Source organism: Oryzias latipes, chromosome 12 (genome assembly GCF_002234675.1).
Source record: "Oryzias latipes chromosome 12, ASM223467v1".
Lineage (NCBI taxonomy): Eukaryota > Metazoa > Chordata > Actinopteri > Beloniformes > Adrianichthyidae > Oryzias > Oryzias latipes.
In genome coordinates this window covers 20,589,479-20,613,875 of record NC_019870.2, presented here as the reverse complement: position 1 = coordinate 20,613,875, position 24,397 = coordinate 20,589,479, and the positions used below count along the sequence as shown (strand labels likewise).

Here is a 24,397-nt window from a genome sequence, read left to right as displayed (position 1 = left end):
TCTTGAAGTCCAGTATCAGCTCCTTTGTCTTGCTGGTGTTAAGCAGCAGGTGGTTAACTTCACACCAGCTAACAAAGTCAGTGATGACCCCCCTGTACTCCTGCTCATCCCCCCCTGATACACAGCCCACAATGGCACTGTCATCTGAGAACTTCTGCAGATGACAGTGGTGGGAGTTGTAGGTGAAGTCTGATGTGTACAGGGTAAACAGGAATGGGGAGAGCACAGTCCCTTGAGGTGCCCCCGTGCTGCAGACCACCACATCAGACACTCAGTCATGCAGCCTCACAAACTGTGGCCTGTCTGTGAGGTAGTTGATGGTCCAAGCAACCAGATGTTGGTCCACACCTGCAACCTCCAGCTTCCTCCTCAGCAGTGATGGCTGAATTGTGTTGAAAGCACTGGAGAAATCAAAAAACATGACTCTCACAGTGCTCCCAGGGGCCTCCAGGTGAGACAGGGCCAGATGCTGCAGGTAGATGATGGCGTCATCCACCCCGATGCCTGGTCGATATGCAAACTGCAGCGGGTCCAGTGCTGAGCTCACCTGAGTGCGGAGATGGCTGAGGATGATCCTCTCCATAGCCTTCATCAGGTGGGAAGTCAAGGCGACAGGTCTGAAGTGGTTCGGTTCCGTAGGACGAGGTACCTTTGGAACCGGAACCAGGCAGGAAGTCCTCCAGAGGACTGGTACCTTCTCCAGTCTGAGGCTCATATTAAATATGAACAGCATCACCACACAGAGCTGGTCTGCACACTCCCTGAGGAGCCTGGAGGTGATGCTGTCAGGGCCTGTTGCCTTCCTGGCCTTTGTTCTCCTTAACTCCATCCTAACCTGATTCAGGGTGAGGCAGAGGGGGGTTGGAGGATGGGTGGGCGGTGGCTGGTCTGGTGCTGTGAGTCGTTGGGGGGGTCCCTTTGCTTCTGTTGGAAGAAGGGGAGAGTGGACTGTTTGGTGCCGAGGTGGTAACAGCTGCAGCTGGGAGGAGACGCCTGAGCTGGAAAGGTGTGAAGAGGGGTCCGAGTGGGTGGAGACTGGGGGCTGGGCAGAATCAAATCTGTTAAAGAACAGGTTCAGTTCATTTGCCCAGGCTTGGTCACCTGTGACCTGGCGACCATTTCCAGCCTCAGCATGTCCTGAGATGTGTTTTAGACCCCTCCACACATCACGGATGTTGTTCTGTTCCAGGCGCTGCTCCAGCTTCTTCCTGTAGCAGTCCTTGCACTTCCTGATCTTATATTTCAGGTCCCTCTGTACTCTGCGTAGCTCCTCCTTGTCCCCAGAGAGAAAAGCCCTCTTCTTCTCATTTAGGAGGGTCTTCAGCTCAGGAGTGACCCAGGGCTTGTTGTTGGAAAAACACTGCACTGATTTTGTTTGCACTGTGTTTTCCACACAAAAATTGACATAGTCCGTGATGCAGTCAGTAAGACTGTCAATGTCCTCCCCGTGTGGACTGCAGAGAACGTCCCAGTCTGTGGTGCTAAAACAGTCCCTTAGTCGCTCTGTTACTTCCTCAGTCCAGATCTTCACCGTTTTAATCTGTGGTTTCTGCTGTTTCACCACTGGAGTGTACGCAGAGGAGAGATGGACCAGGTTGTGATCAGAGCGTCCTAAAGGGGGGAGGGGGGCAGAAGCATATGCATTCTTGATGTTAGCATAGAAAAGGTCCAGAGTTTTTCTGTCCCTCGTATGACAGTTCACATACTGGGTGAAGTTGGACAGGGTGGCGGAGAGGGGGGTGCATGCATGGTTAAAGTCCCCAGAAATCAGGATCAGGGCCTGCGGGTGTTGTGTCTGCAGCTGGGACACGGTGCTGTGCACGCGCTCACAAGCGACAGCAGCGTCAGCCGACGGAGGGACGTAAACAGTCACCACCAGCACATGGGAGAACTCCCGTGGAAGGTAGTACGGCCGAACGCTGACTGCCACCAGTTCAATGTCCTTGCTGCAGTGCTGTTCTTTCACAGTGATGTGGTTCGGGTTACACCATCTGTCATTCACGAACACCGCCAGACCACCGCCTTTCTTCTTTCCGCTCTGCGCCGCGCTCCGGTCCGCCCGAACCAGCGTGAATCCAGTAACTGAGACCACGGAGTTTGTCATGTCCTGGTTGAGCTACGTCTCGGTGAAACACAGCAGGCTGCTCTCACGGTACACCCGCTGCAGACGCATGAGCGCTGTTAACTCGTCCAGCTTGTTAGAGAGCGCGCGGACGTTTCCCATAGTAACGGATGGTAAACATGGCTTGTACCTCCGTCTTCTCTCCCGGCGTTTAACTCCAGCTCTGCAGCCTCGTCGTTTCCTCCGTATTTCAGCTGGAACATCTGGCTTTCCAGTGAGGAGAATCTCAACTCGTCCAAGAGCTAACAGCTGATCTCGAGTGTAAACAATGGAGCTGCATCCTAACGGATCCCCCGAGGCCGGTTCAAAAAGTTGAGGAAAAATAAAAAAACAAAAAGCAAAAGTAATGATGTTCCTGTCCTTTGTCGCAGAACTTTGTAATAGTTGTTGAAAAATACAAAAAACACAAATAAGTTGGAAGAAAATATTAAAAAACGCAAAGTAAGGAACACAAAAAGGTAGAGCTGCCCAGATAAGCTGCCACACACGCGGCGCCATGGTAACAAAAGTCTATATTGCAGCTCCCTGTGTTTTTAATTTCTATGAGAAACCGATCCAAATGCCTCTTTGAGTGGTAAAGGTTGCAGACCCCTGACCTAGCACAAGTACATGTTTTCTTAACCCTTTTATAACTGATTTTACTGCATGCATTTTTTACTATCAAACTGTTCTTATCCTGTGGTTTATTTGGCTTTGTGTGTTTGTTTGTTTGTTTGTTTTTTATCAGACTGGGTTCCGACTACGTGCTCATCTGATCATTGTGGAGTGGAGTGGACTGTCGGAGGCTGGACTTTTTCTGAAGTGACTGAATCTGTGAACAATAATCTTTTATTCACCCTTTTTTAACCCTTGTATCTGGTTGTCCAGGTCCTTACACACAGTCTGATCTAGATCCTACTTGTTTCACATTTGCATACATCATAGAGCTCATATTACCCTGTGAGGGTGTAGTAGAAAAGGCCTACGGGCAGAAGAGGCTGAGCTACATTGAACTCGCAGCATTTCAAATACCTCTGCAAATACCTCCGACCCCTGCTGTTATTTCTGAAGCACTTATTTTTCTTCTGGACAACTTATTGTTGTCCACAACAAAAATCATAATTTCAGTAACTCCCAATGACTAAAAATGTATAAAATTTGCATCTACGTCAGTCACAGTGTTGTAACTTTTTTTTAGAACAAAAGAAAGGTCTAACCATACTGTGCATGGTTCAGCCTTTTTCTCTCTGTGTACACTGACTCTGTAAAAGAAAGTCATTCCAGGTGTCAGTTAGTCACTCCCTCTAAGAACTGTCTCAACGTGTTCTGTAATTATTAACCAGCAACTGCGCTGCTTTACTGACTTGCTTTCTGCCATGCGAACTGTACTCTGAACCTTCGAGCTTAAAAAAAAAATCTTCGCCAAACCTTAAACATGATTTGTTTCTTTGATTAGGACACTGCAAGAAAAGCTGATCAGGTAGGAATACTCATCTTTATTCAATGTTTTATTGAAAGATGTAAATAGCCTACAGCTCCTTTTTGAGATAACTTTTTAAAAAATCTGTTCAAAATACATTTGCATGATGTCGAGAAGTAATAGATAATGATATCAATTTTTTCCTCACACACAACTTAGACAACAAAAAAACTGACTCTAGGCAGATTCATCTGCCTAAAGTAAAAACAGTGAGTGTTAGGAAGACTAAAACTTTCAGCTAAAAAAAAGCTTTAACGCTACATTATAACTCTGTCAGTTACTTCTGTTGTGCAGATCAACCAAAACATGGATATGACAAAGAAACCTGCATCATGGTTTTACATAATTTGCAAATGAGCTTTCAGTAAACATAGGCACACCTTTAGTTTAGCTTTTGAGAATACCTGAGACTCACAATGCCTTTTTTCTATTTTGCTGTGGAGAAAAACAAACTGAGACATTGAAAACCACCACTTTTTTATTAAAAAAATATTTAACTGTTCAGCAGTTATTTGTAAATATAACAGTACACCTCCCAGACGTGGTCTTGAAGGCATGTTTAGCCCATGTTGTACAAACTGAACAAGCAGGGAGGGGCTTCTTCTTTTTCTACTTTGTTCACCGCTACAGTTGGAAGAGACCTAGTGTGAAATGTCGAAGTGGTAAAAATCTTGCTCTGTGGACCTGTAGCTGACCTAATAAACCTACTGGATTTGGATCCAGCCGCCTGCCTCTTCTTGTGACACCGAGAATGCAAGAGTTTTAAACACAGAAACCCGAAACACACATTTATGGGCTTTTACATAGACTTTTCATTGGAAATGGCCACTTGAACATGTATTCCAGATGGTAGTGTGAACGTACCTTATACAAAGAGAAATTTATGGTTGACTTAACTTTTTGGAGTAATTGGATTCCAGACGGTGATTCATCCACCAAGATGCCTTTTATAGGCAACTAGTAGGTCATGTTTACTTTAGGTCAAACAAATTCCTGTGCATAATGATCAATCATTTTTCTTCCTGTTTTTTCGTTTGAGGGCCTCTTGGCAAACTCAATTATTTTTGAAATATTATTTCAAAAGAACGATGTTCAATCTTAACCAGCCACATATTTTACTTCCTGTAGACTCACTCCAATCATCTTTTGATCTACACTACATTACCCAAAGTATTTGCTCACCTGCGTTGACTCGCATATAAACTACATAAAAGTGCCATCCCTTTCCTAACCGGTAAAGTTTAATATGAAGTTGGTCCACCTTTTGCAGCTACAAAAGCTTACACTCTTCTAGGAAGGCTGTCCACATGATGATGTGATGTAATGTTAACAGATGTATGGGTACTGAAAATTGTATATACCAAGAATTAAAAGCACTATCAGTAGCACCTTTTGCTGACGAATATATATTTTTCATACAATGTTATATGAATGATTTTACAGGGTGTTTTTTTTTTAATCATTTTACTAATATAAGCTTTAGTCCGATAAAAATTGTGTTTTGGGTGTTTTTAATATGTTCTTGTTGTCATGATCTGACGTGGATACTGAGTGACCCAAATGCTGAAACCCGGAAGGATACACAGACTAAGAGGTAAGTTTTTAGGGGGTTTAATTAAGATGAAGGTGAGTAATGGCGTCTTTCCCAGGGAGAGGAGCGTCGGCTGGCTGGAGGAGTCTTGCAGAGGGAATCAGAGCGAAGCACGTGAGACCAGAGGACCGCGACCAGGTGAGTACCAGAACTGGATATTCCTGAGGCAGAGCGAGAGGAGCAATTAGTGACATGAAGCATGACAACACACAGGAACGAGACAATGGCCAGACTAAGAACCATGGGAGGAACAACGAACTGGCGTCGGCTGAAGATCCACGAGCTCCTTAAGAAGGCTGCAGCAAGGATTAGGTGAGTGGAAACAGCTGGTCTTGGTCCAAGGCAGAAACAGCGGGGGAGGGAGAGAGTGACTCCACCGTTGGAGGTGGAGGTGGAGCTGGACCGAGGGCACTGCCAGATCCAATTCTTGAGAAAGAAACAAAGGGGGTGAATAACCCAGGGAAGCCTCAAAAGGGGATATGCCAGTAGCAGTAGAAGGATGGCTGTTATGGGCATACTCTACCCACACCAGGAATTTGGACCAGTTAGCTTGGTTCTGGGCCGCTAGACACCTGAGAGCCACCTCCATCTCTTGGTTAGCCCGCTCAGCCTGGCTGTTAAATTGGGGATGGTAGCCTGACGTGAGGCTGACAGAGGCTCCCAGGGCGGAATAGAAAGCCCTCCAAACTTGTGAGGTGAATTGAGGTCCTCGGTCCGACACAATGTCGCAGGGAATTCCATGATGGCGGAATACGTGGTTGATAAGGACGTCGGCTGTCTCCGAGGCAGAGGGGAGTTGAGGCAGGGGAATAAATTGGGCAGACTTAGAGAAACGATCAATGACTGTCAGAATTACCCTATGGCCTTGGGATGGTGAAAGTCCGGTGACAAAATCAACCGCGATATGAGACCAGGGACGGCTGGGCGTGGATAAAGGCAATAGATGTCCAGAGGGGGGTCGGTTGGAGGTTTTCCAGCGGGCACAAGTGGTACAGGCCGCGATATACTCCTTGATATCCAGCTCCATGGTGGGCAAATAGAATCGACGTTTGAGCAGTCGGGTGGTACAGTAGACCTCTCCATGGCAGGCGATGGAAGATGTGTGCCCCCACGTGAGTCCTTATGACCTAAGAGAATCTGGAACATAAAGGGTCCCAGGAGGACAGGTGATGCCATCAGGGATCTCACCTTGGGCCTGGAGTACCTTGCTTTCGACTTCCCAGGTGAGGTTGCCGATGAAACAAGAAGTAGGGAGTATAGGTGAGTTAGAGGTAGTCTCGGACGTAGTGTATTTACGGGACAGAGCATCAGGCTTGACGTTGTGGCTGCCGGGGCGATAAGTGATGGTGAAATGGAAGCGGTCGAAAAACAAGCACCACCGGGCCTGACGGGAATTGAGGCGCTTAGTGCTGCAAAGTTAGGCGAGGTTCTTATGATCGGTTAATACAAGAAAGGGTTGTTCAGCTCCCTCCAGCCAGTGACGCCATTCTTAAAGAGCTAACTTGATGGCCAAGAGTTCTCGGTTCCCCACGTCATAATTTCGTTCGGCAGAACTTAATTTTTGGGAGAAAAAAGCACGTGGTTTGAGTTTACCTGTGCTTTTTTCGTGTTGGGACAAGACAGCTCCCACACCGGAGTCAGAAGCGTCTACCTCCACGATGAATTGTTTAGTTATGTCAGGTTGAATGAGTATGGGAGCAGATACAAAAAGAGACTTGAGTTTCTTAAAAGCCGCATCAGCCTCCGGGTTCCAGGAATAGACTTTGTTGACTGAGGTGAGTTGGGTGAGTGGGGCAGCTATGCTGCTGTAATTGCGGATAAACCGGCGATATAAGTTGGCGAACCCAAGGAATTGTTGTAGTTTCTTCCGGGTCTGGGGAACTTCCCACTGGGTTACTGCCTCTATTTTAGCCGGATCAGGGCGGATATTGCCAGCCTCTATGATGTAGCCCCGAAAGGGAATGCTGGACACATGAAATTCACATTTCTCAGCCTTGACGTAGAGCTGGTTTTCGAGCAGCCTTTTGAGAACGAGGCGGACATGATGCTCATGCTGTGAGGGATCGGTGGAGTAAACTAAAATATCGTCTAAATATACAAAGACGAACCGATTGAGGAAATCTCTCAAGACGTCGTTAACTAAGCCTTGAAAAACCGCAGGGGCATTGGTAAGTCCAAACGGCATAACCAGGTATTCATAATGCCCTAACGGGGTGTTAAACGCCGTTTTCCACTCGTCCCCTTCGCACGTACACACCAAGTGATAGGCGTTGCGAAGGTCGAGTTTGGAGAAGATTTTAGCCTGTTGCACCGAGTCAAACACCGATTCAAGTAATGGAAGGGAATTTTTGTCCTTTACTGTAATTTGGTTAAGCTCACGGAAATCAATGCAAAGTCTAAGAGACTTCTATTTCTTCTCCACGAAGAAAAACCCGGCGCCTACAGGAGAAAAAGAGGGACAGATGTGACCCAATGAGAGGGCTTCTTGTATGTAGTTTTCAATAGCATTTTTTTTGGGCCCAGACAGATTATAGAGCTTCCCCTTGGGAAGGGGGGCTCCATTTAACAGTTTGATGTAGCAGTCGTAAGGGTGATGAGGTGGCAGAGCACTAGCTTTAGATTTAGAAAAAACGGAGCGGAGGTCGTGGTAACAGGCAGGCACATTTGTGAGGTCGATGTCCTTAACGAGACCAGGGTCAGGCAGATTAGTAGTGGGCATGGCATAGTGTAAGCAGTTAGCCATACAATAAGTGCTCCAGTTAACGACACGAGGAGCGCTCCAATCAATAAGGGGATTATGTACTTGGAGCCAAGAAAAACCTAAGATTATTGCTGTTTGAGGGCACTGGGTAACAAAAAACTGGTGGTATTCACGATTACCAGATGTCAAAATGAGAATGGGACTGGTGCGCTTAGTTATGCGAGTAAATTGTTTACCCCCCAAACCAGCAGCATATTTAGGGGTAGTGAGCGTAACGACAGAAAGCGAGAGATCCTGAACGAGGCGTTGGTAGATTAAACTATGTTCAGCTCCGGAATCAACTAGGGCTTGGAGTTCAATAACTTGGTTTTCATTACTGATTTTGACTGGAACAAACAAGAACTTAGAACTAGAGGTGAGTTCAGAATTTACCCCCCCGGGGCCTGTCTTCTAAGGAGGGGTTCGAGAGTTTTAAGCGAGAGTTGCATTGTGAGACCAAATGTCCAGGCAATAGAAGCATAAACCTGGTCACGACGTCGTTGTCTTTCTTCTAGCTTAGCATGACCGATTTGCATGGGTACGTCGTGATTGCTGGAGGATGTTTCCCGGTTGGAGGGTGGGACAACTATAACCGGGGAAACGGGATTAGCCGGGAGAGGCGGCGACTTACGTTTTTGTTCCGCGTGGCGTTCATATAACCGGGCGTCGGACCTCAGGGCGGCGGTAACTAGGTCTTCAAAAGTGTCGGTTTCAGGCTGAGAACATAGGTGGTCTTTACTACGATCGTTCAATGACTGATAGAAGATGCCTTTAAGAGCGTGGTCCGGCCAACCCGCTTCGACGGCTTAAATGCGGAAGTCGATTAGATGATCACTTACCGGGCGGTTACCTTGTTTGAGATTCAGTAACCGCTGGGTGGCTTCTTCCTGCTTTCGGTGCTGGTCGAACACCAATCTGAACTCCCCAATGAAGCGATCGAACGGAAGGTGTGTAATGGGATGGGCGGCCAGAAAAGCCTGAGCCCACTGGAGAGCCTTGCTGCGGAGAGAGTTTACAATCAGAGAAATGCGGCTGTGATCGACATGATATTCCCTGGGGGTCTGTTGGAAGATTAATTGGCATTGGAGCAGGAACCCTCCGCAGGTTTCAATGTCGCCGTAAAAAGGCTCCGGCTGGAGACGGACATTTTCCGGGATCTCGGCGGATGCGGAAGTGTGATTGTTGCCGGAAATGGGAACTTGAGCGGCGGCAGCGGGATTAGCATGTTGGCTAGTAGAAGCACTAAGTATTTGTGTGATGCTGTCGAGGCGACGGAAAAGATCCCACTGTGCAGAGGACATGTGGGTGATGGCCTCCGCTTGATGTTTTAGGAGATTAACTTGTAGAGATATGGCGTGGTGAAGCCCTTCCGGGTCGGCTGGGTCAGGAGTTAGGCCAGTTCGTTCTGTCATGATCTGACGTGGATACTGAGTGACCCAAATGCTGAAACCCGGAAGGATACACAGACTAAGAGGTAAGTTTTTAGGGGGTTTAATTAAGCTGAAGGTGAGTAATGGCGTCTTTCCCAGGGAGAGGAGCGTCGGCTGGCTGGAGGAGTTTTGCAGAGGGAATCTGAGAGCGAAGCACGTGAGACCAGAGGACCGCGACCAGGTGAGTACCAGAACTGGATATTCCTGAGGCAGATTGAAAGGAGCAATTAGTGACATGAAGCATGACAACACACAGGAATGAGGCAATGGCCAGACTAAGCACCATGGGAGCTCCTTATGAAGGCTGCAGCAATGATTAGGTGAGTGGAAACAGCTGGTCTTGGTCCAAGGCAGAAACAGCGGGGGAGGGGGAGAGTGACTGACAGAGGCACCATGACACTTATGGCATTTTTCTTATGATAGAGGACAAATATTAAGAAAATTACGCTTAAATTTGCATTTCTGAGGTTTTTTTTCCTAATTGTTAATCAGGAGCAGATGAAAAAAAAACATTTTATGTATAAATATTTATATTCCTACATAATATGCAATGTGTTAAAAACGTAATTATTTGTTAGCCATTTTGTGAGGTGCCATTTGAACTGGAAATTCAGGTATTTCATCTTTCTGGGAAAGAACTGGGAAAGAGGTATCAACAGTACTCTATGGTGTATTATAGATGGATTCTTCTCAAAGTAAATGCAAGCAAAGCAAAGCACAACTCAATAATGAAATGATTAAGAGGTCTTTTCTACCATTACTAAATAGTTTAAGGTTTTTAATCCAACAGCCGAATTTAGAGACATCTACAAATCATCTATTTCTGTTGACAGTATTTTACAAGGAGTTTTTAAAAAAAGATAGTTTTTTGTATGTTATAAAAAGGGGAATCCTTGTCATCTTAGTCAAAAGGTAAAGGAGAGGCCGCAGAAAATGGATTAAAGGAAAAGGAACGTGCAGAGCAGCATGGAATTCCAGCAGCTGCAGTGCAGTCGCAGGATTTTGAAGAATAAACAAATGGTGGGGTCTGTGCTGTCATCACTGGTTACTGGGTGGAGTACTGTTATTAAATCTCTTTGAGACAAGCAGGAAGAAAAAGGAAACTGAAAGAGAGGCAGCACAGAGAGGAGGGATAAATATAACTCAAAAACTTCAGAGGGACGAACACGTTATATTTAAATACCGGAAGGACAAAGAGACAAAAACTAGGAAAGCGGATAACAAAGGGAGCTCCATAACAGCATGTAAGATGAGGTATGACAATAATCATGTTGTATTTGGTTTTAACTCCACTCGGTTGGTTACATAATGAGGTTTTAATGGCATTTCTTACCAGAGGTCAGGGGTCTGTATTTAGCTTGCATGCACGTAAGCAAGGATTGGAGTGGTCACATGCAGTTAAAGGAGATTTTGTTTATTTTTTGCAGAAGCGATTCAATAATGAATGAAGCTGTTCTTCTTCCAGTGATCCAAATAGGAGCTGGAAAGAGTTTGTCCAGGTGATCTGTTTTCTTTTGCTGCCATGTAAACTTTTTTCTGATACTTATACATAGCCTGATAGTGTTTTGTGGTATAGCACATTTGTTTTTTCATGTTCACTGTTTTACACTTAACTTGTATTTACATGTTATATACTCATATTTAAATATGAGCTCTGGGTTGAATTTATCACAATGTGTTGCATTAATTTTGGTTGTAAAAGCTATTTAATGTAATATATTTTATTTTAGAGCAGAGTTTCTGTCACTGCTGAACACATACAACTGCTTTTTGAAGGACCAGACCCAACTTCACCTCACCTACACTCAGGTAAGACTTCAAGTATATATTTCTGTGAGTTTTTAATTTACATATTACAATTTGAAAAGGCACGAATGTCCTTATCTAAATGTGCTTTATGGCTGTGGTTACTGATCACACAGTTTTCTGTTTCTTTTATACAGGCAGAAGATAAACAGGTGATTGTGGAAGGTTTTTTGAATATCTCCTGGGGAGTAAGGAGACCCATCCGGCTGAAAATACAGGATGAAAAACAAATCCCCCAGAATTCACCTGACCCCACCAGTCCAGTCAGCCCATTAGGGAGCAAGAGGTTGGTGTCATACTTTCAACTGTAATTGAATACTTTTCTCTTAAAGACCCAAAATTGTGTTCTTGGTGTTTTTAACATGTTCTTGTGGCCTTTTTCTTATGATGGAGGACATCTAGAAAGAAAATTAGGCTTAAAATTGCCTTTCTGAGTATTTCTTTATATAAATTGTTGCAAATCAGCAGCAGATGAAAAAAATGCTGTTTTAGAAAGATTGTGTTTGTGACATAAAAAATACGCTGGGTGGACCACATGCTTCCTGCTCTGCTTCATTCCCATGCATTCATTTGCACATAAAGATTTGTGTACATCTTTGAGTTCCTTGTCCGAGCTTGCATCTGGCTTAAAACTTTATGGCTGAAAAGTTTCAATATTGCACGCCATTTTTGTTGCACCAGTTGTTAGGTGGGGGTGTTACGGTGGACGAGTGGTGGAAGACACATTTACATTTAAGATATAACAATGACAAATGCCTGTACAAACTGACAAATCCTGAAGCACTAAAAACAATCTCAGTACCAATTAACAAATACTGAAGCACAACAGAAAATCACGGAACAAATTACAGTCCTGAAACACAAAAGCAAATCCGAGTGCAAATGACCAAATACAGAATCACAAAAAACAATCCCAGTACAATTGAAAATATCAATAAAAAGGATACAAAAAAGCAATTTTAAGACAATTAAAATACCTATCGATAAAACATACTCACATTAAAAAACATTAACATAAATAAAATGGATATAAAAGCATTGAACATGCTAAGGGGTTGAGGCATATTAAAATTCAGTCGAATTTAACATTCGATTGACCCTAACTTCCTGTTCTCGTTCAGTCTGGTATGTCTATGGTCTTGCTGCAGCTCGACATTAGCCTACATCTCAGGCGCATTTCCTGCCCCTGCGTGCCTCCGCCTGGTCTTGTCAACAATCCAGGCGAGGCGCTGGTTCGTCTCAAACACGCCTAATATCAGAGATGCCTGATTTTTTTCTCTCTCAACCTGGCCACACGATCGAGATCCGCATAGGACGTGACATTTTATACCATCTTTCAACAGTCGTTGCCCCTTTTTGAACCCCTCTAAAAATCACCGTCAAATAGAACAATGTACCCTTTCTACGTCCAAGTTTACCTTTAGTGGTCTCACTGATTCTTTTAGTGCGATTATGCTGCTGCTTCTTTTTTTCAAACAGCGCACCCTGTTCTGTGTCCTGATTGGTTGGAGACCTTGCCAATCAATCTCATGTCTCTTGTGCAGAAACAACAGCTCTGCAAATCTAAAAAAAGCTTTGAATGCGATCAGATATAATGACCTTATTGTCATACTAAAATAAAGAATGTCAAAATTTGCATGTCTTATCGGCGAGGCAGAGGGGCGAGACTTTCATTTTTCAGAGCGGGGGGGAGGGGCTAACAGGCGGCTCTCTGCCTTTTATCATATTTTATATGTAGAGTACTTTCACAACCATAAGGTGAAAGTCTTACATTTTCTCCAAAATGTACAGAGCGGCCCTAATGTGTTGTTGTGTGACTTCAGTAAAGAGGATCTAGGAGAGAATACCATGAGAACGATACGGAGAGAGGTGAGGATGTGAAAGAAGACACCCCCCCCCCCCCCCCCCCCATAGTACAAAGGTGCAGATATGAGCATAATGCAGAACAACTTTGTTTAGGAAACCCTGGAAATACAAAGAGACACGATTATGAGGCACAGTTTAAACTGCAAGCTATCAGCTACGTGGAGGAACACGGGAATAGAGCAGCTGCGGTTCGGTTAAATTAGATCTTTACAGATTTGGACTTCCTGCTTCAATAACTCTCCTGATAAATGTTCAAATGTGTCAGCAAGTATCTCAATCATTTTGTATTAACACATAGAGTGAACTACAAAAGCATTTTTTAAGAAAAAAGATCGTTTTCATTGCCTTTTTATCAGAATTGTTCGCTTAAAGCTGTGAATGTAGACATGCTGCGAGCCGGCTGCCAAGGGACCGTCAACAAAGTGCTTACCCTGTGAAACACCATTCTGTAAAAATCAGTAAACTTTTAAAAAGTGAATACATGTCTATATTTAAATGAATTGGTAATGAAGACTCATCAGCATAGTCATGCTACATTATTATTATTATACTAAATTTTGTTAGAAAGTCAACCTCTGTTTTATTGCTTATAGTTTTAAAAATTTAATAGAGATATAAATCATAACATAAATGCACAACAGCTCTGAAGATACTAAAGGTTCTGTCACCAAACCTCCTGTGCTGACTAATCATGACCTTATTGTCCTATTGCAATAAAGATTGTCATAATTCACGTTGTTTATTGTTAGGAATTTTTCATATTTAAATATTGATCAGATTTGGTCAAAAATGCTTAATAGCTTTGAAGATGCTGTAGTTACTGACAAAAAACTTACTGTACTGACTAATCATGACCTTATTTTCCTACTACAATAAAGATTATGCAAAAAAAAAAAATTCTAGCATCTTCAGAGCTATTGATTATTTTTGACCAAATCGGATCCATTTGTAAATATGAAAAATTACTAAAAATTGACAAAGTGAACTATTGACATTCTTTATTTTAGTATGACAATAAGGTCATTATTAGTCTGTACAGCCGCTGTTCCTTTTCTATTAAAGCCCCAAAATAAAAGTCCCGCCCCACTGCTTGACATGCAAATTTTAGCCAATCAGATCAACCAGAAAGGTTCATGCCCCCAAGTGACAAACACACCCCTGAACACCGCCCCACAAACGACAAAAACGCCCCCTTAACACTGAGCGTAAATCCAAGTGAGCGCGCAAAAAGGATCTGACCGAGCAAGATCACTGCTCAGTTAGGATTGCAGCCGTGCAATTGTAAAATACGGGGTTGCTCTGTTAGAATTGCGCCAGCGCAGTTGTAAGGTTCACTCACTCAGTTCCTAAATACGCCCGCTCAGTTGTCTTTACGCCCTTTCAGTTTTTGGCAGACATGTAATCCCATACCAGAACCCCAGTGCAGCATACGTTCCCCAGCTTGTAGTAAGGGTGCACTACAAATAAATTAGGTGCAGAAGTTTATTGTGCATCCATGTGGTGTTGGATTGTGATGTAAGATTTGTGTTTTTTCTTTTTTTCATCACTCGAACACCACATGAATGTAGCATTTCTCTAAGTTTGTGTTTTACACAAGGTGCATCAAATAGAGCAAATGGCTCTAAAATGAGAACAAAAGCCACAGTTTTGAAATAAAAACTCAAAAACGTTCTGTTTTAAATATACCGATATATTAATTTTCATCAAAATTGAAGCATGTTTTTGTCCAGATTCCATGTTATTTCCTTCTCTTATAAGGTGGATTACCAAAACACTCCAAGCATCTGCTCCGCTCCAGGTCCGGCCCTTCTATCAAATTTTAGGACCCTTTGTGGTCGAAACGTTTGGCCACCCCTGTCTTAGTAAATGACACAGACTTTGTGATTTTGGCTAAAAACAGCATAATTCTAATTAAAAGACTATTTATAATTCTTTGTTTTTCTGCTCTTTATGTCCCTTCATCTATCTAACCCCATCCTCTGCATCTATTAGTGTTATTCCATTCCATTTTGTTAAAACATTTTCAATACAAGATTCTAATATATATATATATATATATATATATATATATATATATATATATATATATATATATATGTATATGTATATGTATATGTATATATATATATGTATACATTTGACACTGATTGTGAGTCTCTCATTCTCTCTGCAGCAGTATCTCTCGATGGGGAGAATACATTGATCTTCACCAGATAGATGAGATCTCTGAAACAGCACATGAAACTGTGATGAAGGATCCCACACCAGGTTAATGAAACTTCTTTTTCTTTAACTCAACAACGGTTTTGCAAGTGACACCTTTTGTTTTCAAAAATGTTGCCTGTATAATTAAAACTGATCCATTTTTGAGTTAATCACCTCTTTTGAGGTTGTGAAAGTTTAAAATCATCCATTTAAATTGAATATCTAAAATCTCACATTCTCTGTAGTACTTAAAATGAAGGACTTTGGTAATTTTCAGCCATGAAGCACACAGTCCTCAAGTTACCTATAGCGTCCCTGGCTTGATACATAACACTAAAATGCATGAATGAAGTCAAATCCAACCTCGTTGGACATTTATGCTTACATGGTATTATAGTCACACCTATTTTCTTATTTATTCAGCTAGTTTTATCAAAATAAATGTGTATATTTGAAATATATGTTAATTACAAGTGTGTAAGCAAGCAATACAGATGTCTAAATTGTTTGTGATGGGAAAAATCAGAACTTTCTTATATTCTCTTTGGCAAAGTCCTAAATAGCCTTTAATTTAGTCTTTCCTTGCCCCTTTATCTTTGGCTAAAAAGAAAATAGGACACCCCTGTCCTCATACAAAAGTGTGCAAATGAAAATTGTTGAGCTGAACAGGTGGATTATTTGGAATTAAAGCTGCCCTAATTTTTTGAATGTGCTTTTCCCACACTTGAAATGGGCTGAGCATCCAACATTGAAGATCAATCTACTCAGACTGCCACTTGAGACCAATTTCCAATCTTTAATTAATTTCCATTTGATCAGTCAGTATCATTGAGTTTGTTTCGGATGTTGCACATATACTGCATTCTGTCTACCTCAAATGTGGTAGTACAAAACTGTATGCAAAGATGTCACAAAGAAAGAAAAAAGTCATTCCACCTTTAAAGGCAGCTGCTATGAAGAAAGACCTTAACAGCAGAAGAGACAGGTAATAATCAATTTTTAATTATGATTATTAACTGGTTAGACCAGTTAATAATCAGGTCTAACCTGGTTGTTACTTTGTTAAAAATAGTGTTTCTGCCCCCCTGTTGTAGTTACTAAAGTATATTAAAACTAAATCATATCTTTCATGCTACGTTCACATGCACCTACAGTTGGGAGAGGCTTGGTGCGAGGATGGTGGAAAAGCAAATTTAGTCAAACTCTATGCCTCTTTCAATAACTTTGTGTTGTTTTATGTTGAGCTTATCCTGCTCCTGCTGAAAATATTATTATTGCTAACACTGAATTTTAAACATGTTTTTAATGCTTAATTTAATGTATGCAACCAAAGGCTCTGTTCCTTATGAGAGTGCTACCCTGCGTCCTACAAGACGCAAGAATCAAGAACTGGAGTTGGAGTCTAACCTATTTCGCTGTATGAGCGATGCGTCATTAGTGAAGAGGAGGAGGCGAAAGGGAAAGTCAGCAGCACAAAGAGAGACTGAAAGACAGCACCGCTTCTCCATAAACGGACACTTCTATAACTATAAAGTGAGTTCCTGTTACCATAGATATTGGTTTGTATTTTTAGTCATAAACCTCTCTGATTCCATGTGCTCATTGTTGTTTCTGCAGACCTCCATCTTCACACCATCTTTTGGTACTTCAACTAAAGTGCGAATCTCCAGCAGGATGACCACTAACCAAGTCATTGAGCAGCTTTTAAATAAGTTCAAGGTGATTTTATTTCTCAGTTTGGAAACTTTAATGACTACAGATGACCAATAATACATATTGTTTTTTTATGTCCCACATCAGTCCTGCACTACAAGATCGACACTGTTTTCGCAATACTTCTTCTTTTCTGTACCTTTGAGTGAACATTTCAGCCCATAAACTGAAAAACTCACCAAAATTACAAAAAGGAAAAGGTGACATCATAGCAGGTGCAATTGTGAAAAAAACTAAAATGGTCAAAACCTCAAAAAACCTTTTAAACAACCAAAAAACAATAAGGTTGCTATGAAGATAAAATTAACAGAAAAGACGCCATTTTTTTAATTAATTTGTCTTGTGCAGCTCTGATCAGGGTGGCAGGGGAAGAAGGGGAGAGAATGATATGGGCATGTGGATGCCACTCAGCTAGTAAGGGTTGCCAGGAGGGCCCCGCAATGCTGCTGCCCCCGCAATGCTGCTTGCAAATTATTTTTTTTAATTAATGTAAAGACGCTGAATATGTGTTTTATTGTTTGCATTATAGATAGAGAATGATCCAGAGGAGTTTGCTCTGTATTGCATTCATCAGAGTGGAGGTAAGAAAAAAAGGAAAAAGTAAGGTGTCAAATTAAAAAAAGTTGGTTATGCATGTTGCTTTCTTTTGATCAGAGAAGAGGAAGCTGAGCAACAAAGATCTACCACTGTGGGAGCGGGTTCTGTATGGGCCCTCTGATGACATCATGAAGATCTTTCTGATGGACATGCATGAAGAGGAAGTCAGCAATGATGTAAACATAAATACTTAAGGGGTGACATTCACTTTAGAATTTTTAATGATTTTCTATTAAAGTAACCAACTAATTGAACAGAAACCATTTTTTTCAGACCAAAATCTTCGATCTTAAACAGTCCAAGGGAGTTTTATTGCTCACTGAGGTCATTTTTAAGGACTTGATTGATAAATAGACAATAAAATCCTAAAATAATATATTATTAGTTTTAAATAAAGGTTATGTCAATTTTTATTGTCCCTTATTTTATGTTACATCATTACAGCAAACTTTAGTTTAGCAAATAAACTACTTTGTTTGCTAAATATTTGTTTTAGAGCAACTTAATAGTTTTAAGAAATACATTCTTTAAATTTTAATTTAATTTTAATTTGTTTTTGTTTTTTTCCAGAAAACATATTTTTCATTTAGGTTTGAATTTTTTGTTATAGTTGCACTGTTTTGTTTTATCAGGTTGCTCAGTATCTGAACTTGGAGCACTCAATTCTGGAGCAGGTTCTTCTGCACCTCAAAGAGGAAGAGAACAGAGAAATACAGAGTGTAATCATTAAGTGAGTATATGATCCAACACATAGGCTTACACAAATGGACAACATTCTTGGTACTCTTCTATTATTTTCTTTTTTTTTAAAAAAGCCCAATGGTCACTTAAAAGATTAAGACTATTAACAGTAATTCCATGTATCTTTGAAGTTGTTCCTCAAAATCATTTTAGAGATTATGATATTTACCTCCAGGAAACTTTGAAATCAATTTGACAGTGGAGACATGTTCAACTGTGTGTCCTATGTATTCTTTTATTGAAGATCACAGGTTTATTTACAATTAGTCTGTTTATTTTGAGAGGGAGAAGCATATGGAGTCCTATACTGTTCATAATTAGATAAATAAATATTTAATTAAATAAATAAATATGAACTCATGCAAATACACAATAAACCAATAAATCTCTTATAAATATATAAAAAGATCATGAAATTGTGAAAAACCTGCATACTAATTTTAAATTAGCCATTATATTATTCAATATATTTCATTTTGCTTTGTTCATTATTTTAAAACAGCATTTTCAAATATTCATTTTTAATCATGTGGAATATTATTATAATTCTGTCTTCTTTCAGAAGCTCGTATTTCAAAATCAATATTTTCCAAAGTAGCTTTGTTTTTTCATTTCATGTTGGTGTTTTTCACAATGGCGTATTTATTTCATGAAGAGCTTTTTCAGGAGAATGAGTCCATCTGTCAATCAGTGAAAGTAGGCGGGATCTAAACGCCCATTGGCTCATCCATGGAAATCGACTCATATTCCTCGATACCCGCACAGCTGTGTGCCGGTCGGAGAGGTGACATATTTCAGCAATATCTGCACGGCTTTGCTGACATTAGAGATCAAATAGAGACAAACAATCTGTCTGCTGCAGAAGATGCAAACATGAATGACTCTGTTTTTGTAGTTTGAGGGTTTGTGTGGACCAAACCACAGAAGAGCTCCGGTCGTCCACGTCTATAAGTCCCCTGTTGAAACATTCCTCATTCTAACGCCATTCACTCAGAGCTCACATCGTGCCTTATGTCGGCTCGCAGGAGGTGAGCTGGCGGACCAACAGTCAGTCCAGGCAGCTGTGCAAAGCAGAACAAGCCTGCTGAGGCCTCCTGAACCTTATGATATTTTTCTATTTTCAATGAGACAATGATTATAATCAGGTCCTCTGATTTTATTTTTCCCTCCCGGGAAAATGTTGAACCTTTCCTGCGATGACGTTTCTGACCGTGGTCGGAAAACGCAGTGGAGATTCGGGATTGATTGAGCAATTCTGCAGCCAGGGCTTACTCCAAGAATCAGGCTCTGTACTTGGAGGAAACATTTTTTATTATTACTTTTCCGGGGGACTGGGCAACAGACGCTTAACTTGCGCTCACACACACACTCTCGCGCTGCCTGGGCGCTCTGATTTACACGTAATTTAAGACGTAGTTTGACTGCAGGACCTGAAGCAGAGGCTCTCTCTGGGATGATCTCATGAACTCAAACATGGAAACATTGTTATCATGTAGAACTATTCAAAATAAATAAACCTGATCTTTTAACACTCCATGTACATTGTGCATCCATGCATTGGTACTGAGATAAGCACAGGCAACCGTTCCATGTGGCTATCAGGCTAAAGTCATTAGCTGGTAGCCCATCCCACACGCTGCATGTTGCGTTCATGGAACTCCAGTTCATAGAAGTTTTGTGGAACTCCAACAACCACCCAGCCTAACTTAGGCCACTACTAGATGTTAATGAGAAGATGAAAACCGCTGAGCCGACCACAAAATCACCTGAATTATACACACTCGCCCAAAGCCACTTTTATCCGCAAATTTAGAACAAAAACTGCCCAATTTCTAGTAACACTGTGGATGTGTTGAGGTGCATCCTCCCCCTAGTGTTGAGGAGAGTGCATTGCGCCGTCACGTTTGGTGAAGCATCTTCGATTGATGTAGTCAAGGTGCTGCTGCTCATGTCTGAGTAAAGGAATAGCCAATCACAAAAGTCTCTCCGCCTTGTCTAGTTTGATTGACAGACAGAGACATTCTCCTGAAAAAGCTATTCATGAAATAAATAAGCCATTGTGAAAAACTGCAACATGAAATAAAAACAAAGCTACTTTGGAAAATATTGATTTTGAAATCCAAGGTTCTGAAAAAAGACGTAGAATTATTATAATATTCCACATGAATAAAATGAATATTTTAAAATGCTGTTTTAAAATAATGAACAGGTTTTTAAAGCAAAATGAAATATATTGAATAATATAATGGCTTATGTAAAATCGGTGTGCAGGTTTTTCACAGTTTCATGATCTTTTTATATATTTATAAGAGATTTATTGGTTTATTGTGTATTTGCATGAGTTCATATTTATTTATTTAATTAAATATGTATTTATTTAATTATGAACAGTATAGGACTCCATAGAAGCAGTCTTTGGTTTGTATCGCAGTAAACACGGACCACAGAAAGTAAATGAGAGATTTCTCAAGGTATTAAAAAAAAAACCTTTTGATTTGAGACAGTTGGAGCAGTTTGCCAAAGAATGGATCAAAAATGTTTTTGATAGATGTAGAGAAGCTGTTTGATTGCAGTGACTGCAATTGTATTTATAAAAAAAATATTTTTGCTCGTTTAGGTTCAGGTTTTTAGTTACCAGTTTTTAATAAAACTAAATGGTCCTCCAAAACTGCATTATATCTGACCTAAACAATTTTAACCCTTGTGCTATCCTAGGTATTTTAACATTGGGAGTTGGGTCATCTAGACCCACTAGACAGTGCGCTAAACCTTTTTTCTTCAATGATTTGTGATCTTCACTGGTGTCCATGGATTGGTAAATCTTTCCACCTTTATCCACTTTTGTCATGGTAGGGAGAACACGTCAAAGTTAGGGTGGGCTCATCTAAGATAGCACAAGGGTTAATCATCAGCTTTAAACTAACTTAAACACTGTATCTTCTGTTTTCCACGTGTGCAGTTGCCTTGGTTAATGTGTGTCCATTCAAATTTTCGCAGTAATATTTTTGAGCTGATGATAGCGCCAAAGTTCTTGAAAACATTTTCTTCATTGCAGCATGTTTACTACCTTTTCTTCTCTCCCTGTGTGTTTGTCAGGTACCAGCACCAGCACAAACATCTGTCTCATGTGCTGAGCTCCAAAATGTCCCCTCACACTGAGACTACTGTGTGAAAGCACCGTCCAGCCATCCATCCATCCATCCATTTCTAAACCTTCTTATTCATGGTCATGGGGTTGCTGGAGCCTACAAACCTGCAGTTGGGTGAAGGCGGGTACATCCTAGGGAGTTTGCCAGTCCATCATAGCGCCACACAATTTGTAGGGCCTGGAAAAAAAACACACATGCAGAAAGAACTATGCAAACGACACACCAGGACGGATTTGAACCAGGACCCTTTCACTGTGAGACAAGAGTGCTAACCACTATACCACCCTCCAGCCAACGGCACATTTTTGCATTTTTTTATTAAAGATAAAATTCTAGGTTTTGATGTTAAAAAGTCAAGTTTTGTTTTCTTAGAACACATTCTATTAAACATATGATGCTTCCATATCAAGTCTTACTTGTGTGTCTTGTTATAACTCTTGTGCAGTCCAAAGATGCGTGTGTGTGTGTGTGTGTGTGTGTGTGTGTGTGTGTGTGTGTGTGTGTGTGTGTGGTGTGTGTGTGTGTGCCTGAAAGGATGAGGGGGGGTGATTTTAAAAACGCACACCCCCCTCTGGTTTAGTCTCAAGTCCCAAGCAACAATGGTCTAGTCCCTGACAAGTGAAGAGGATCATTTTCATTAAAATATTTTTCATCCATTTTGGGCATAGCCATCAGGTGTTGCCATTTCTGCATTTCTGTTCAATCCCCTGGCCACTAGAGGGTGGTGTTTAACTGTTCACCTCCACTCCAGAGGATTGCGTTTCTGGAAAGAAGGGCGATGGAGCTCGAACAGTACACATGGATGAATGATGTGGTAATCACAGGCTTGAGCATCAAACCGAGATCATACGCCAGAGCTGTGACCGCCAACAGAGACGGGGAGCCCGATGAGCAAGACCTCAGCTCCGTGGAGCAACAAGTTGTGGGTTTTCTACGGGAGAAAGGAATCCAACTGGACTGTGACGGCGTCGAGGTTTGCCACACTTTGCCTAGAAAAAGTGCGAAGGATAAACCAGCCATTATTATGAGGTTTGTCAACAGAAAGCAAAAGATTGATTGATTGATTGATTGATTGATTGATTGATTGATTGATTGATTTATTGATTGATTGATTGATTGATTGATTGATTGATTGATTGATTGTTTTGATTAGGGACATCAAGGATCTGGACAAATACTAAATGTCATCTGATATTTCTGAACCTTCTGGAAAATGAGGTTACACACTGACACTGCACTATTCCTCAGAACAAATGTCAATACAACCTCAACCATCAACACCAAGAACAGAAAACAGAAGTTCTTATTCTGACCAATTAAGAATGGAATCATTGCATTACACTGATCACAATTTACAGAACATGGAATATGGCATAGACCCAATAAACCATTTCTTCTCTGCCATCACAGATAAGTGCAGTTACTACACTGACGAGCAATATAACTTGAACATTTAATGTAAAGATAAGTTTTCACTTGTTCATTTCAATAGCAGGAGAATGTATGCAAATTTTGACAACATTAAGGAATACTTGTGTAATTTTTCACAACGATTTAGTGTGATAGCAATTTTAGAAACATGGTTCAATGCAGAAAAGGGAGATGAAAACTTTAATTTGGAGGGTTATGAACTCAGATTTTGTAATAGACTAAACAAAGGTGGTGGAGGAGTTGCTCTATATGTGGATAAAACTCTGCATTTCAGAGTAGTGAACAGGATGACAGCTGTTGTTGACAATATGCTTGAATGTTTAACAATCGAAATCTCTCAAGAAAATCAAAAAAATATAGTTTACAGAACACCTGGTTCAAATATGTAAATGCTTTTGGAAATGATTCCAAGATGGCGCCGTTGAGGTCGGCAGCTGTCGTGACTGCTCCGACCTATTTTTACCTATTTTAACTATTTTACTTCGTTTTTTACTTCCTTTTTTTTGTTTTATAAGTTAATTTTTTAAGTTAATTTTTAACAACTCTAAATCGGCTATTACATCACCATGGGGTGCATTAGGTACGATCGAAAAGCTCTCATTTCTCTTGCTTCACAACGTAATCACGTTTCGACGCTTCTAACTCCGGATCCGAGTTGGCCGAGAGAGATCCTGAGAGAGAACAAAGGACGCGACCCGAAGCGGCGGCCCCGAGGGAAACGAGCCGGCGTCAGGAACAGGCTGAGTGCACACCACACACCTCTGCCTGTCATCGTGCTCGCCATGTCCAGTCACTGGAGAACAAGCTTGACAACCTCAGGGCCAGGGTAAATTTCCAGAGAGACATTCGGGACTGCAATCTCTGCTTCACCGAGACATGGCTGAATCCAGCGGTGCCGGACTACGCCATACAGCCGGCCGAGTTTTTCTCGGTTCACCGAGTGGATAGGACACGCGACTCGGGGAAGTCAAGGGGAGGTGGAGTGTATCTAATGGTAAACAGCAGCTGGTACAACAGCGCGAGTGTTGTTCCACTTACACGCTCCTGCACACCCAACCTGGAACTATTATCTTCCCCGGGAGTTTACATCGGTCATAATCAGTGCCGTTTATATTCCACCACAAGCGGACACGGACACTGCCCTATGTGAGTTGCATGAGGCACTCACACAGCACCAGACTCAACACCGGGAGGCTGTGGTTATTGTGGCAGCGGACTTTAACAGTGCCAACCTCAAACGCGCAGCGCCGAACTTCTATCAGCACATCACCTGCCCGACCAGGGGCAAAAGGACACTGGACCACTGTTACACAACAGTTAAGGATGGCTACAAGGCACAATCTCATCCACCGTTTGGGAAATCTGACCACGCCGCCATCTTCCTCATGCCAAAATATAAACAAAGGCTCAAACAGGAAGTTCCGGTTCAGAGAGAGGTCGCGCGCTGGACAGGCCAATCGGTGGCCGCCTTACAGGAGGACGCTGATTGGGGCATGTTTCGAAACAGCTCCGATGACATCAACGTGTTTACGGAAGCGGTTGTGGGA

General features: G+C 41.7%; 1 protein-coding gene across 4 annotated transcripts; it reads left to right on the top strand.

Moving 5' to 3' along the window:
* Positions 1-3,428: 3,428 nt before the first annotated feature.
* LOC101164239 (ras association domain-containing protein 6) lies at positions 3,429-21,831 on the top strand. Of its 4 annotated transcripts, none has more exons than XM_023960857.1 (13): positions 3,429-3,581; positions 5,231-5,310; positions 5,386-5,484; positions 10,770-10,841; positions 11,073-11,151; positions 11,286-11,434; positions 15,188-15,282; positions 16,553-16,752; positions 16,837-16,938; positions 17,462-17,513; positions 17,587-17,705; positions 18,162-18,259; positions 21,367-21,831. In XM_023960857.1, the coding sequence occupies exons 3-13, from the start codon at positions 5,396-5,398 to the stop codon at positions 21,440-21,442; spliced, it is 1,131 nt and encodes a 376-aa protein (XP_023816625.1). In that variant the 5' UTR covers positions 3,429-3,581; positions 5,231-5,310; positions 5,386-5,395; the 3' UTR covers positions 21,443-21,831. The 4 variants fall into 4 exon arrangements, with proteins under 4 accessions (XP_023816625.1, XP_023816628.1, XP_023816626.1 ...); XM_023960858.1 differs by lacking the exons at positions 3,429-3,581; positions 5,231-5,310 and adding exons at positions 9,442-9,523; positions 9,599-9,662 and having other exon boundaries at positions 5,383-5,484; XM_023960860.1 differs by lacking the exons at positions 5,231-5,310; positions 5,386-5,484 and having other exon boundaries at positions 3,432-3,581.
* The last annotated feature ends 2,566 nt before the right edge of the window (positions 21,832-24,397 follow it).

Bases quoted from the DNA above. Each gene is read 5' to 3' on its own strand.
- LOC101164239 (XM_023960857.1), top strand. From the start codon at position 5,396: ATGGCCAGACTAAGAACCATGGGAGGAACAACGAACTGGCGTCGGCTG. The intron at 11,435-15,187 runs GTTGGTGTCATA...TTCTCTCTGCAG, and splicing joins AGCCCATTAGGGAGCAAGAG to CAGTATCTCTCGATGGGGAG. The intron at 16,753-16,836 runs GTGAGTTCCTGT...TTGTTTCTGCAG, and splicing joins GACACTTCTATAACTATAAA to ACCTCCATCTTCACACCATC.